This window comes from Larimichthys crocea, chromosome XXII, assembly GCF_000972845.2.
Source record: "Larimichthys crocea isolate SSNF chromosome XXII, L_crocea_2.0, whole genome shotgun sequence".
Taxonomy (NCBI): domain Eukaryota; kingdom Metazoa; phylum Chordata; class Actinopteri; family Sciaenidae; genus Larimichthys; species Larimichthys crocea.
Window position 1 is genome coordinate 6,116,574 of NC_040032.1, and position 14,138 is coordinate 6,130,711.

A 14,138-nucleotide genomic window follows, 5' to 3' on the forward strand; every position below is an offset into this window, starting at 1 on the left:
AGAGGGGCTGGTCCTCCTGGCTGACCGTGTTCTCAGTGATGACTTCTCAGGTCAGCTGCTCCATCGTCTGTTGTACTGACAGAGGGGTCTACAGGAGTTGTGACGTGGAAGAATAGGTGTTGCAGCACCTCCAGAGGCTCTGGGTCAAGGCGCAACATCCCCTTAAGAGATCCACCAGCAGTAGCTGATGAGACCTCTCTCTTTTCTCCGTCATCAAAAGTACAAGGGCATCCAGGTTGTGGAGCCTGATTGCCCTTGTCTCCTGGCTAGCAAAGGCCTCGGGGGATTTAAATGTCCAACACTGTTGGCCATTTATCTGGTCGCTATCAAAATAGTAACCAGTCCCCAACCCACAGTCCAGTATGTGGTCTGCAGGCTGCCAAAAGTCAATTAGCCTGACCTGAAAGCGGTCAGGCTAATTGACCTCGGGTGGGACAGGGCCTCTTGACCTCTGTCGTGGTGAGGAACTCAATAATTAAGAATCAGAATCAGAATCAGAAATACTTTAATAATCCAATGTCTGTCTTTCACACAGGCTTTGATCCAGAGTGGTCCCTCAGTAAATCCGTAGCTCGTATGTGTGTTAAAAGAAAAGCAGAGAGAAGATAAGGTTACAACATGAAGACAACAGAGTATAGCAGAGTCTGAAGTCAATATATAACATTCTCATAACCAAGAAACACATTCAGGCATTGTCACACTGACAACAGCTCTTGAGTTTAAACTGATGGTCTACTTATTTCCTTCAATAAACTCAAAACATTTTATTTTTTAACATTTTTCCTTTAATAGGAAATGTTTCTAACTCATGTCTAATGAAAGCTTCTTGAGCATTTATAACATATCCTCGAGACCAAAAATGAATTTTCTATTTTTATTTTTAAGTATTCAGATAAATGTTAATATAAGAAACAAGAATTTGTAATTGTCATAGTTGTAATTGAAAAAACAAACATGTTAAATAATATATATATATTTTTTAAAATTACTTCTGTGCAGCTGCAAATTATCTGAATAAAACATGACTTACAGTCACTTTGGTTTTAAAGTGCATTGAGTCACTGAACATTAAATCTACCAAATGCATTCAGTTGATACAAACAAATCTAACACCTAAAATAAGTGCTGCTAAAAGTGAAGTTAATGCTCAGAGCTTGTTGGGCGTTTTGTGTTACTAATAAGGCCCAAACACCAATTTTAATACTGCCAAAGTACAAAAATGAGTGTTTAATATCAATGATATAAGCACAAACATCTTTCTATACCTGTTAAATATTACAACTGTAGACGCTTACAGATGATAAAGTATTTCAGTAACTGCTGTAAAGATGAAATATTGGACTACTCATCGTGGTTACACAGAAATAAAGCAGAAAAATGAACTCACTTTCTGTATTGCTCGTCTCCATGCTGAAAGAGGTACTGATGTTTCTCGTGAGGTGTTAAACAAACGCGAAAGAAGATGTTTTCTTTGCACTTGTTCTTATTAAATGTCACGTCTTGTCCCGATGAAGGTCCGATCTTCACTGACTTGCACTGTGGACTCCAAGATTTAATATTCTGAACATCAGAGGTTCTTTCACTTAAAAGTCAAGCTACATTCTACGTTCTACGTTCATTCTATTCTAATGACAGAGTTGTGGGTTCCGTGTGTGTGTGTGTGTGTGTGTGTGTGTGTGTGTGTGTGTGTGTGTGTGTGTGCATGACTAACCAGGAGTGTCTGGCTGCATGGCAACAGTAGCCGTGGTGTGAGGGAACAGGCTGAGGGTGTCTCGTGTTGTGCTCTGCTTCTTGAAGGTGTTACCCTCAAAGTAAACACCATGGATGTCCACCTCTGTACCTAGCCCGAAGGTGTACCACTGAACTTTATCCCCAGCACACATCTCCAGTCCGGGAAGGTTCCCATACATAAGTCCGTTCACAGCTTGAAATGAAAGAGAGAATTTAAGAGAAAAACACAAAGACAAATACAAAAATACAGAAGAAACATCAGACATGGCACATGACATGACATGCTGATGTGAGGTACAATCAGAATCAAATGTGAGGTTTCATTGAACACAGTGATTACCATGCATCTTATTGCTCTCCATGAAGTTCTCGTCCAAACGATCTGTGTCGCTGCTGCCAAACAACCTAATATTCTCGTCCAAATACCAGCTCATGTTTTCATCCATGACAGAAAACAGGAGGAAGAACTCCCTGTCGACACCTTTCTGTTCATGCAGACATAGTAACAGTCAGTATGCACAGGAGTTGCAGTGCTGATTGCACTAAACAAAATAAAAAAAAAGAAAACTAACAAAATGTGTATTAAATTACATTGTCTCTTTTACACACCTATGATCATACAAATGTTTTGACATCTGACTACCAAAGATTCAAACGGTTATATGCTACTGTGTATTTTGTTGTAATCTCAGCTATCTTATCTGCAATAGCCCAATTTCCCAACAAGGACGATTAAAGTTTAATTTCATTTGATGTCCCAATACAGCTGAGACATTTGATAAGTTTAATTTTGGGCTGACATGCATCAAAGTGCCACACATTTCAGATACAGAATTAGACCCTGGGCCACTGCAGCAAGGACTGAGCATTTTTACATGGAATGCACACTCTACAGGTGAGCACAAGACATTTGATATTGTGGGAAAAATGTGATGGAGTGTGTGTGAATGGATAGCAAAGCAGCACCTGGGTTCCGTTCTCCCCCAACGCTCCTTTCTTGCACACAAGCAGAGGTCCCACTAAACCAGAGTTGGTGTCCAAGGCAGGATCCGTGGCAGAATAGTACAGGTAGGGAATACAGGGAGAATCAGATGAAGATGGACCTTCTTGCACCTGCCAGATGTAGGTGAAGTTCTCCCCTGGAAGCACATGGGAACCTGGCTTGGCAACACCTACAGTATGGCATACAAAGAAAAAAATAAATAAATAAAACAATCTACTTCAGTAATGTGCACTAAAATGGATGTGATTTTTTGTCATCACTTTTGGCACTTTCTCACTGCTTCAGTTTGTTTAAGGTGATCAACAAATTAACCAATTATTATGAACATTGGATCTTTGTGTCCTAACACTACTTTGATAAAAAATTAAATCATGTTTCTTGACTCTTTTAAGTGCTGCTGATATGAAGCATATATATTTTAATCTCCTGATAACAAAAGAAATCATATCATTCTTCCAAAGTACATTTAAAGCGTGCTTAACAGTGTTGTAGTACTTTAGATCGGTCTTGGTCTTGAGAGAGGTCTCTGTCTTGTCTCAGAATGGAACATTACTTGGTCTTGTCTCAGCTTTGGACAAAGAGTCAAGACCACAACTGCAGGAATATCACCAGTGTTTCCCCTTATTCACCTAATAATGTCTAGTTTATCCCAAAAATGTATGAAAGGAAATCTGGAGGACTTTCTCACAAGATTCCGTGGGAAACACTAAATTACTAAATGTACCTGTGCATTGTTTGATTTATTTGTCAACATCATTACTAAGATTGGGGGTCTTTCTGCTTCAAATCAAACTTTTTGTTGACAGCTGACAGCGGTTGCTGCCCCCCTTCACAAACACTCTTGGAAAGTGATTGTGCCAGTCTGGGAAGTCAGCCAAAATCGACTGTAACAAAAAGTGACTTCCTAAACCACAAAGAGTTTGTAAAAAAGCATCCAAAAGAAAACACACTGCAGTCTGTAAATCCTGCAATATGGTTACTGAGAAGGCTGTGAGGCGTGGGCCTCGCGCAAATAGATGTGCAAAACATTACTACATGTTAGCTACCTAAATTGACTCCATACTGTCTGGTCTTGATCTTGACTCAGTTTAGGTGGTTTTGACAGCGACACTGCTGCATATGAAGCATGCTTAACTGGTGTTTAGAATCTTGCAGTCAAAGTATGTGACCGTGATCTGAATCTGAAAATTCTTTTACAGTGCAGTTCATGTGTGAATGAGATTTTTATCTTTTAAAATATCACATGTAGGAAAGCAGTTACCACATGTTGCAATATGCCACCACCTGCCTAGACTCAGTTCACATGTAATTCCAAAGGTCTCTATGGGTTTCCAGTTGGATGGCACATGAGTTTCACCTGTTATCCTATAATTTTCACATGGGTTATACCAGAAAAAATTTCCAAAACCATGTCTCACAGGTACGAAACCACATGTGTATGTGGTCACATGAATTTTATGTGATTCTGCACATGTTGAAACAAGTTCTGTAGAATACATAACTTCTTCTCCCCTTATTATAACTCAAGTTGACTCCTGAAATCTAACAATTGAGAAATATCAGTATCATCATCATGTGAAGCTCTTGGGCGTGCAGCTGGCTGCTTCCTCACCGTCCTCATAGCTGCTTCCCTGAAAGCGTTTGTCATAGTGCAGGCCATGAGGCTGGATGCTGTAGTTTCTATCAGCTTTATTCATGAATGTCACAGAGAGAGTGTCTCCTTCCTCTGCCCTCAGGACTGGACCTGAGGAAAGACCATTGTGAGCAGATATGAGGTGTCAAGGTGAAAGACAAGACACCAGTGTACCAGTAAATGAGACATTTTGGCAAATCAGAAACTAGGCCTTACCTAAGAGTCCTAAGTGTTGAGAGTCAGGTGGTTTTATTGTGGTGAAGGTATTGTCTGTGTACTCTTTGTATATCACTTTCTGGTAGCGACCGCCAATCTTTCCATCATCTTTGCCAAAAAATACTTCTGATGCACTATGGGGGGAAAAGATGTGGGGTAGAGGAGGAACAATAAGAGGAACAAGATACTAGAGGTGAGGCGGGCAGAGAAGCAGTGAGTTGGACCAGAATAAATGTGGTCTGGCGGTGTGTAATTTCTTACTACAGAAGAGTTGAACAGAGTGAAAAGCTGACCTGTCAAAGGGATTTCACTGTCAGGCCAGGTCAGTGAACAATAACAAAGACACAATAACAACTGAGTCACTGCATCACCCTCGACACTGTTTACTCTAGACACCACAAAAGTGCCTCGCCACAGGAATGACAAGCTCACATACAAAAAGGCCATACACACAGACAGGAAACTGTATTCAAGGGATTGGCAAGCCTTAAAGGGATAGTTCACTCCACCTAATACATATTAGACTTTTGACCTCGCAATGTAGCTTCCTGGTTATAAAATGCTTTGTTTTTTCAGGCTTTTGATGGATATCTTATGGTTTTATTACAGTTAGAAAGAGATATGTCAGATAACCCTCAGCCTGGCAAATGTTGCTGGGACAAATTTGAAGTTGACATCCAAATTTTAGGTATTACTTAAGTAGCAGGAAAGTCTAATATTGCAAATATGAGGTGTTGTAAAACTAAAGATGTCTGGCACAATTACGTATACAGAGCAAAAATGATGTCTTCTTTGGGTGCGTTTGGACAAAAACAGATGACATAAGCACACAAATTATAAGGAACAACTCTTTTGGGAGGACTGACTGCGATGGACAAATAAGGGCAACAAAACGAGAAATGCCTGATAAACTACACAGCTAAGAGAAAGCTGGTATGAAACTATGTGCTTTGCACAAAAATGACATTGCACTAAGTAATTACCCTTAGTGTTAGCACTGATTAGCTTGTATGCACCTGTATTTCACTCAAAATTAGATAAGGTGTGTACCCACCTGTCGGCCTCAGTAAGGCTCACATTATTAATCAGATCCTTTCCTGAGGGAGCATAGCTCCACAGGACTTTCTCTGCTGCCACATAGTAATTCCTCACAACGCCACCCGTCAACATGGGGCTGCCCTCACTGCCACATGACTTTACTTCATAAAAGGCCTGCATCCCAGCTGGAACAGATAAATTGACACAAACAAATACCATGATTCACACGTACAAAGTACAAGCTTGGAGAACTTGGACTTTTAGCAATTCTTAATGAATTAAAATCAACCTAACAAGTCTTAAAATTCAGATTCAATAATTAATAAATAGTATACACTTTCTATTTCCTCACATTTCCCCTTTTGTATGAGAGGACAAAGGTATTGTAAAGCTATCAAAGGTGTGATTTGTTTTAGCAGATATATTTGTGTATCTTTCTTTAAATAAGAATATAAAAGGTATTTGCAGGTGTAAGCACAATTCATAATATGTTGAGCAAGTACAGCTCACTCAGGTCTATTAGACTTTGGACAGCTCGTTCAAGCTTGTCCTGCATGCTAAGACAGGAAACAAATGGCCTGATAACATCTTGCTTTGACAAAACAGCAGAGGTGTACTTCACATGTATTCTATGCACAAGCAGTAAAGTGCCAGAGCGGAGAGATCAAGAGGTCAAAGGTCAGGTGCTGTACCCTGTAAGTGGTCATTAACCTGACAGGTCAGCAGCCACTTCCCCATTGCTTTTGGGACCATCTCAGCAGTAGCAAATGTGGCAGGGAACAGGCTGAGGACGTCAGTGCGGTGGCCACGGTCCAGTAGTGTATTCCCATGGAAAAAGGCAGAATGAATGTCCACCTCGTTACCCATGCCAAACAAATGCCAGGCTACTGCACGGTGCTGGCATAACTGGATTCCGGGCAGGTTACCAAACATGTACCCATTAATAGCTGTCACAGAGAAACACACAGGTAAGAGGATAGACAAATGGGCAAGGAGAACACATGTAGCTGTTAAACCTTCTTTTATACACATTGTAGTCATTTGATTATTAACTTAGATGTCACTGGAAGAGGATGCAGGGGAGATAATATTCTTCTCACCACACACACACTCACCGTGCATCAGGTTTGACTCCTGAAAGTCTGGGTCTTCTTGGTCGACTCCATCTGGATCAGAGCACCTCTGAATGTTCTCCTCCAGATACAAGCTCATGTTTTCATCCACTATGGTGAACATCAGGAAGACATCCTGGTCCACATCATTTCGGACGGACTCTTCAACAGATTCTGGTTTTGTCTGACCCTGCACTGTATAATTAGTCTCCTTCAAGATTCCTGCACTCACAGAGAAATATAGAGAAAAGATGCCACCATCATGTTTTTCTTATGAAGCTTTCTTGCACAGTTTTTCATTGTAGTCATTAAGGGCTTAAGGCGAGGTACTGTTGGTGTAATTTACTTTTTTAACATGGGTGTGGAGAAGCTTTAGGTGACTGCGACTATGATTAAGGGACCTACAAATAAATTTGATTTGACTTGATTTAGCATACAGAGAGGTAACCCAACAAACAATAGTGTAAAGAAACATCATGAGGAAGCCTTAAATAGCATGTAGCCATGTATCTTCACACCTTTCTTGCAGGTGAGCAGAGCCCCGATAAGTCCTGAGGAGATTTCCCTGGGGGCATCCATATGAGAGTGGTAGACCCAGGTCAGGCAGTTGGCATCGCCATCTGTGGGGGCAAATTCCGGTCTGACCTCCCAGCGGTAGGTGTAACTTCCTCCCGGGGGGACAGAGTCGTCCATCTTGAACATGTTTGACGTCCCATCTGGATAGAGCGCCCCTGGTAGACAAAAGGAGGATCTTTATGCTCTTCCTGTTTCTGTTTGTGCTGTCTAAAACTGGAAACTGAATGTTGTAAAGGGTGTAGAAAATATTTAGCATGAAAGAAATGATGAAGCAAAAATTTAATAAGCACATTCATCGTTGGAAGTTTGTCAAATTAAAGTCATATTTCATTATGTCATTTCCTCCACAGGTCTTATCTCTGTTTCAGGTGAGTGTGTGATCTAGACATAAATGACCTTAGTCTTAGTGACACATACCAATGGTAATCTGACCTGTGTACTAGTTTGTAATTGTCACATGATGTAATTCAACACAGAATTGGCTGACTAGCGTTGTATGTCTTGAAGTGATGTCAAGGCAGTCTTTCACCTTCCTCTCCCTCTCTTCCTAAAAACGAGCATGTGGTCACGTAACAAAAATGTTCTCTCTGACTCATAGACTGATTGGTGCCGATCCCTTGATAAAGCATGACAATACATTTGTTTGAAACTTCAGTTTCAGTTCCCCTTAGGTCTAGGAAATTCCTGAGACAGGATGCACCCCCACAGATGAGCGGGTGAGGGGGAACTGTTGCATAACAAAGGGGCTGCAAAGTTAGGACACATAGCTTACAGGAGGACTGAAATTTTGCTGTGTCATTCTCTAGACTATTACACTGCCCCAATTAAGGCTTCATGTTTGCCTGTCTTGTTCAGTCTGCTGTAATCAGAGACAGTCATGTGAAGGTGGCTTATAAAGCCACAGCTTTTGGGTAAAAAAGAACAGATACAGGAGATGATATCATTTGGCTGAATAATGTGTCTGAATACATGTGTTTTGTCTCCATGAGGATCAGAGCTCACATTCCCCCCAATGTTTGAAAGAGGGAAAAATTGTCAGAATTTCACATTCAAACAGTTTTCTGTATTTAATTACACCACCAAAGAAACAACAGAAGTGTGGTAAAAATAGAAGGGAAGTGGATCAGTGAGAGACATTATGTTACTTAAACAGTACTCTTAGAACAATACTGTTGGCAGAATGTTGTATTAAAGCTCAAACTTGTAGAAGTTGTATAAAAGCCAACCTCCAGATCTGTTCCTGTTGTCCTGAGCTGTCTGTCTGTTTTTCGGGTCACCAGCTTCACTAGAACTAACACAGGTGATCCTAATATCCTCAAGCAGGTTATCATCTGTCTCTGTTAACGCTGAGGGTTTGTTTACCACGTTACTGGAGAATCAGGATCAGAATCAGAACAATGAATGAAGCCTCAAACACTCAGGTGATCATACCTGCAGGACGATTAGAAGTGATACCGAACAAAGTGAAATGTGCAGAATATAATCAGATCAATAGAACAAAAAAAAAAAACTAGCAGACATTATGAAGCGACTGAAACGTTTTAGACGAGTTGAAGAAATGACATGACTAACTTTAAAATAACTCTGAGTGAGTTGAATTAATCTCTATCTCTGTGCTAGGGGGTGCAAGGGTATGCTCAGAGTGGCCTCAGTGTGTCATCAAGCCACCCTTTAGGACTCCCCATAAAATCCTGGACTGAAAACTGGTGAGAAACTGTTTTCACCTTGAACTCCACATTTCAGTAATATATATCGTTGAAAGTCTTTTCAGCAACTATTTCCCAACATATTTAATGTATTTTGAAAGAAATCTCAGAATAGACTTTACATGAACTTTAATGTTACTGTAAACTCAGGAGGACTGATGACTGCTGACCAACAGTATCAGTCCTCCGGAGTTTACAATAATGTGACTATAAGGATCAACAGATACTGTATATTTATGACTGATGGTCAGCAGTCAGGGTGTGGACATGCTTTGATATGAAGTCAACCCTTATACAGCAGACCACATAGCATTCCTGGAACCTCATATAATATAATATGCTGTTTTTATAACACATTAATGCACTGCTGTTTAATTTGAAATCCAGTTTGTATATGATTCAGCATCCATTACTGACTTTGCACTTATTACCATTATCATATAGCACTATACCTTCTGTATTTTTCTCATAGAAAACACCATGGGGATGCATAGTGTAGGGCCTGGTCGCAAAGTTCTTCAGGTGGACCACAATGACGTCATCAACCTCCGCTCGCAGTATTGGCCCCAGGAAGCCTAACCAGGCAGGCCGGGGGGCTAGGTGGGTGTATGTTGCATCTGTATACTGTCTGTACATGGCCTTCTTATAAACACTGCCAATGCGGTGGGGTCCTTTTTCCAGGAATACAGATGCATGCCTGAGATAGGAGCGGAAAGAAGACAAAAATATTTATAGATAAAGACACAGCAGTTGATACACAAAGGGTAAGTAGGAGTAAGGGAGACTTTTTTAAGATCAAGGTCAGGATACAGTCATAATACACAAAACAGGATGTCAGTTTTATCTGCATATCATGCTTCATACACATAATAAGAAATAAACAGGAGAAAGAAAAATCATCCCCGCAGAACAAATTGTATCTGGTTGCAGCTCTCTAACAATTAGACTTGTTATTATTGTGATTACACGTCTCTGTTGGCTAATGACCTGTTACGCGAGCTGTGGCAGACAGAGTTTTGCTACTGTATATCCAGCTCATAAGCAACAAGGAGGACGGACAGCTTTGTTACATGGGCCAGCTTCACAAATGGGTCCTAGTGATAACCGTGCTGACGGTCTGATAAAGGTCTGATCAGGTCAATTTAGTGCTCAATCATCCCTGTTAAACAGGACTGCATGTAGGAAACACTGGGCGTCATACAGGCCTTTTTTTTTAGATGATTCTGTAGGAGGGCGCATCCTAGTATGAGATTTCATCATCTCTGTGTTCAATCTCCCTTTGTTTCTGAAATGCTATGCAACTGCATCAAATGGAATTATAGAAACATACCTGTCCTTGCTGGTTAATACTGAATAAAACAGGAAGAACAAACAGACAATAATAAGAGTTCATGTTTAATGTATGCTAAAATATCTTCGCTTGAGTGCAATCAGTGTTGTGTGAACGTGGCTGCACAGGTCTATTTGGTATTAGTCACTGAGTGTTGGGTAAGCTGGCTGGCTAAATCAGGATGTTCAGCATTACGCAAGGATGTAAAAGACAAACTGACCCAATCACAGCCCACCACCTTTGGAAAATACACTGTATCATCATAATCATATGTCTCTATATAACGGAAAACTGTTATTCCAACTTTAGCTTTTCTTTAATGACAGCTCCATCCATTTATCCTCATATTTTATTTTACATTATAACTGTGAAAACTTTGCCATCGTTTCATTACATGATTTGATTTGGCTCCTTTAATTACAGGTTAATCAAACTGCAAAGTGGATTCTGATGACTGTTTTCTATAATATTTTAACAGCAGCAGTTAAAACACCACTGTGAATGCAATGTTGTACCTCACTAACTGATAAATCGTTCTAAATCACCTATCTGAACAGAGACCAAAAATAATACCACAGCCCAGAGAGGCACTGTAGTCAGTATTATTCATAGATTCAGCTGTTCTGATGTAATATGAAAAGTTTGAAGAGGTGAATCTCTTGATAAAGGTATTATATTATCCAGGGGAAATCATATATTACTATCCAGTTTCAAGAGATCTCTTTACCTTTAGATAATTTCTTCTCATCGTTTAACTTCATTTTTTTCTCTTGAACATGTAAATATCATCTCTGTATCACTCATACACAATCTATGTATGCTATTCATACTGTACATATAATGTCACGTCCACTTACCTCATAAATCAACTTGATACATTAATCAAAATTGATTTTAGCATCCTTTGCACTCTGCACCATTGTACCGTTGTCTTATTCTGTATATAGAGATATTTATATATTTTTATCTGCACACATTAGTTTAATGTTCACGTTCACCTGTCAAGCTTGTTGTCTTTATTTGTATTTGTGTCTCTATCTGTGTATTTGCATGAACTGATCACTGTTTGAATGAATCGACACCTCTGTGTACAGTCAGACATCTCATATTCCCTTTTCTATCATTCATGGAAACTCACATGTTGTTTTTGTAAAAAGAATTCTCATTTTGTATATTTCCGTGTATTTATGGACAGTAACTTTACACCTATATCTTATGACAGTGCTGGTGCAAACTTTCCTCATTTTGGTGACACTGGCAGAACAAATGAAGCCTGTGATATGAGGTAAGAAGACACTCACTGTTCCTGTCATCTTTCCTGTGGATCTGCCACACACACAATCCCCTCACAGGTCTAGACACTGTCACACATTGACAACATGACAGAGAACTTTCACAGTACTTTAAGTCTGTTAGTAATCTCAACACTACATGCTGATCAGATGAGTAGATGGAGGCTCCTCACACTCTCTGTAAAGCTGTAAAGAACACGACTGTGTCACAACTCACTCGTCATTTTCGATGTCTTTCCCGTTAAGCAGGTTTTTTCCACTGGGCGCGTAATCCCACAAGTCCTCAATGATCCCCACGTAGTAAACTCTCTCCCTGCCGCGCTGACCCTCCGCACCGTTGCAGAGCAGTAACAACAAACAACTGGCGAACAGCCCCAAACTCCGTGACCGTGCCATTTCCCAGACCATCGTCCCGTTAGACGCACGGCAGAGTGTTGAGCGGGTTTAGCAACAAGTGGAAAAGTCCCGGTGACTGTCCCATGCAAGCAGGGTGTGATCGGTGTGCGTCCGCTGCTGCCGCGCTTGTAAAAGTGTGCAGAGAGAGAGAGAACAGTTGGTCTATTGAGCCACAGAGAGCAACGACAACACTGTGACCGCCTCCCTCCCGTGGTATCAGACGTACACGGATAATAACCCCTCAGTGCTCTGGCGATAATTATTACAAGATATCATTTATGCTGCCTGCAGGGAAATTAAAGTAATTGATCTACTTATGCTAAAATGCAGACTCAAGCGCCAGGGGGTCGTCTGAATTGTCAATTTCCCAGCAGTGATGAAGAGGCACAGCTGCTCTCTGTGTGTTGATTCCACACACTTTGACCTCATGATGGACTGTGGCATTAAATAATACATGTTCACATTCAGGATATGAATTCACCTTCTGGAAATGAATCAACTCTAAATCATGTTTTTAATATAGGTACCTGTAGTAGCCACTTTTGTGTCATTTATGATTTAACCACTGGGGGCGTATCATTTTCTGCCTGTATACGAATTACAAATGGTACGGAGGTCCAACGAGGTCATGCATCCCTGCATTTTATTTCCTCTGTTTTCTCATGATAAGTACTACATGTCATTTATTTTCTCGAGGTCTCGTGTTATTTATCACATTATGTTAAGACAATAGGATAATTTTCTCTTCTCTTGAGATAACAAAGATAACAACATAATTAACATGACATCTCAAGATAATGAATCATACAGAAGCCTTCAATGGTCATATATTTTATTTCCTCCATTTTCTCCTGATAACAAGTTTGAAAAATTTTGATTCTTCTTGTTATTATTGTTATGTTATTATGTCGAAATAATAAATGTTGTTATCCGAGGATAATAGAATAACTTTCTCGAGATCTCAAGAGAAGAAAACTTAAACTCTTGAAAATAACATAATTCATTTATCGAGAAAAACAGAAGGACAGTCTAGTACAGGGGTGTCAAACTCATTTTGGTCCAGGGGCTGCATACAACTATATATGAACTCAAGGGGGCCGGAGCACAAAAATCACTGCATAAATTTGAAAATAATATATAGATAAAAAAATTTGCTAAAAACAAGTGCAATACAAAATCTTTTTTATTTAAAGAATTTTTCTTCAATAAATAGAAACTAACAACCTGAGGCTTTAAAAGTAAGTGCAATTTCAAGTTGTGCAGTAACACATCACAATAGTTCACAAAACATGTGCAAAAAAGCTCAAACAATGTTTGTCATATCTCACAGCAGAGCTCATAGCAGAGCAAGCAGATGACATGGAAGGCATGAGCTTGGATTATTTTAAAATGTAAGAAATGTTCCAGGTTACATCAGTGACAGAAATCAAAGCCAAATTAGATCTCCAGTTTAACCAGGAAAACATGGCCACTCCCATGGCAACTTGCTGAATAAAGTCAACATCTTAATAAATTCAACTCTTCTGTAAACTTATGAACATAATGTGAAATTAAATTGAAAAATAATAACAAAAAACATACACATGTGATGTGTACAATTATTCTTTTTAGCTCTTGTTGCCGTATTTGTCGCTATGCGACTTTCATAGTGGCGTTTAAGATTGTAATTCCTTAAGCACAGCCACTTGCTGCATGCACACCAAACACATAGGTGTCCCATTCATCTCCGTGAAAAAATATGATTTAGTCAATTTTTCCTGGAAGATCCGACACTTTTCCAACGAGGGTGTCAAGATTGAAAAAAGGTGTCCGCTACCTGCTCTCAAAGAACCAAGCCTTCATTAGCGCCCGCTCTAGTGAGCCACGGCTTCACATGCGGTATTAACCTAACCGGCGTGCACAGAAGCGGTGTGTCACGATATTATAATTTTTTAAAATAAAATTATATTTTATTAAAAATGGGCTGCGGGCCGGATGAAAAAGCTAGGTGGGCCGGATGTGGCCCGCAGGCCGCATCTTTGATACCCCAGGTCTAGTATATTTATTCAGTGTAGCAATTTGGAGGAACTGGAAAATGTTGCAATTGCATTGGTTAATTAACAAAA

The 14,138-nt window shown here is 40.0% G+C and overlaps 1 protein-coding gene across 2 annotated transcripts in view; it reads right to left on the reverse strand.

The window, feature by feature from the left end:
- hephl1b (hephaestin-like 1b) overlaps window positions 1–12,185 on the reverse strand; it is a 24,918-nt gene extending 12,733 nt beyond the window's left edge. The window contains exons 1-11 of one of the 2 annotated variants that reach the window (XM_027273496.1): window positions 11,855–12,185; window positions 9,468–9,712; window positions 7,252–7,464; window positions 6,737–6,955; window positions 6,314–6,568; window positions 5,638–5,806; window positions 4,584–4,717; window positions 4,347–4,478; window positions 2,698–2,903; window positions 2,072–2,216; window positions 1,712–1,924 (exon numbers count right to left, since the gene is read on the reverse strand). In XM_027273496.1, the coding sequence (XP_027129297.1) occupies window positions 1,712–1,924; window positions 2,072–2,216; window positions 2,698–2,903; window positions 4,347–4,478; window positions 4,584–4,717; window positions 5,638–5,806; window positions 6,314–6,568; window positions 6,737–6,955; window positions 7,252–7,464; window positions 9,468–9,712; window positions 11,855–12,045 (2,122 nt within the window). In that variant the 5' untranslated portion in view covers window positions 12,046–12,185. The remainder of the gene's footprint in view (window positions 1–1,711; window positions 1,925–2,071; window positions 2,217–2,697; window positions 2,904–4,346; window positions 4,479–4,583; window positions 4,718–5,637; window positions 5,807–6,313; window positions 6,569–6,736; window positions 6,956–7,251; window positions 7,465–9,467; window positions 9,713–11,854) is intronic. The other variant, XM_019253204.2, reaches the window with a different exon arrangement.
- Window positions 12,186–14,138: the final 1,953 nt, after the last annotated feature.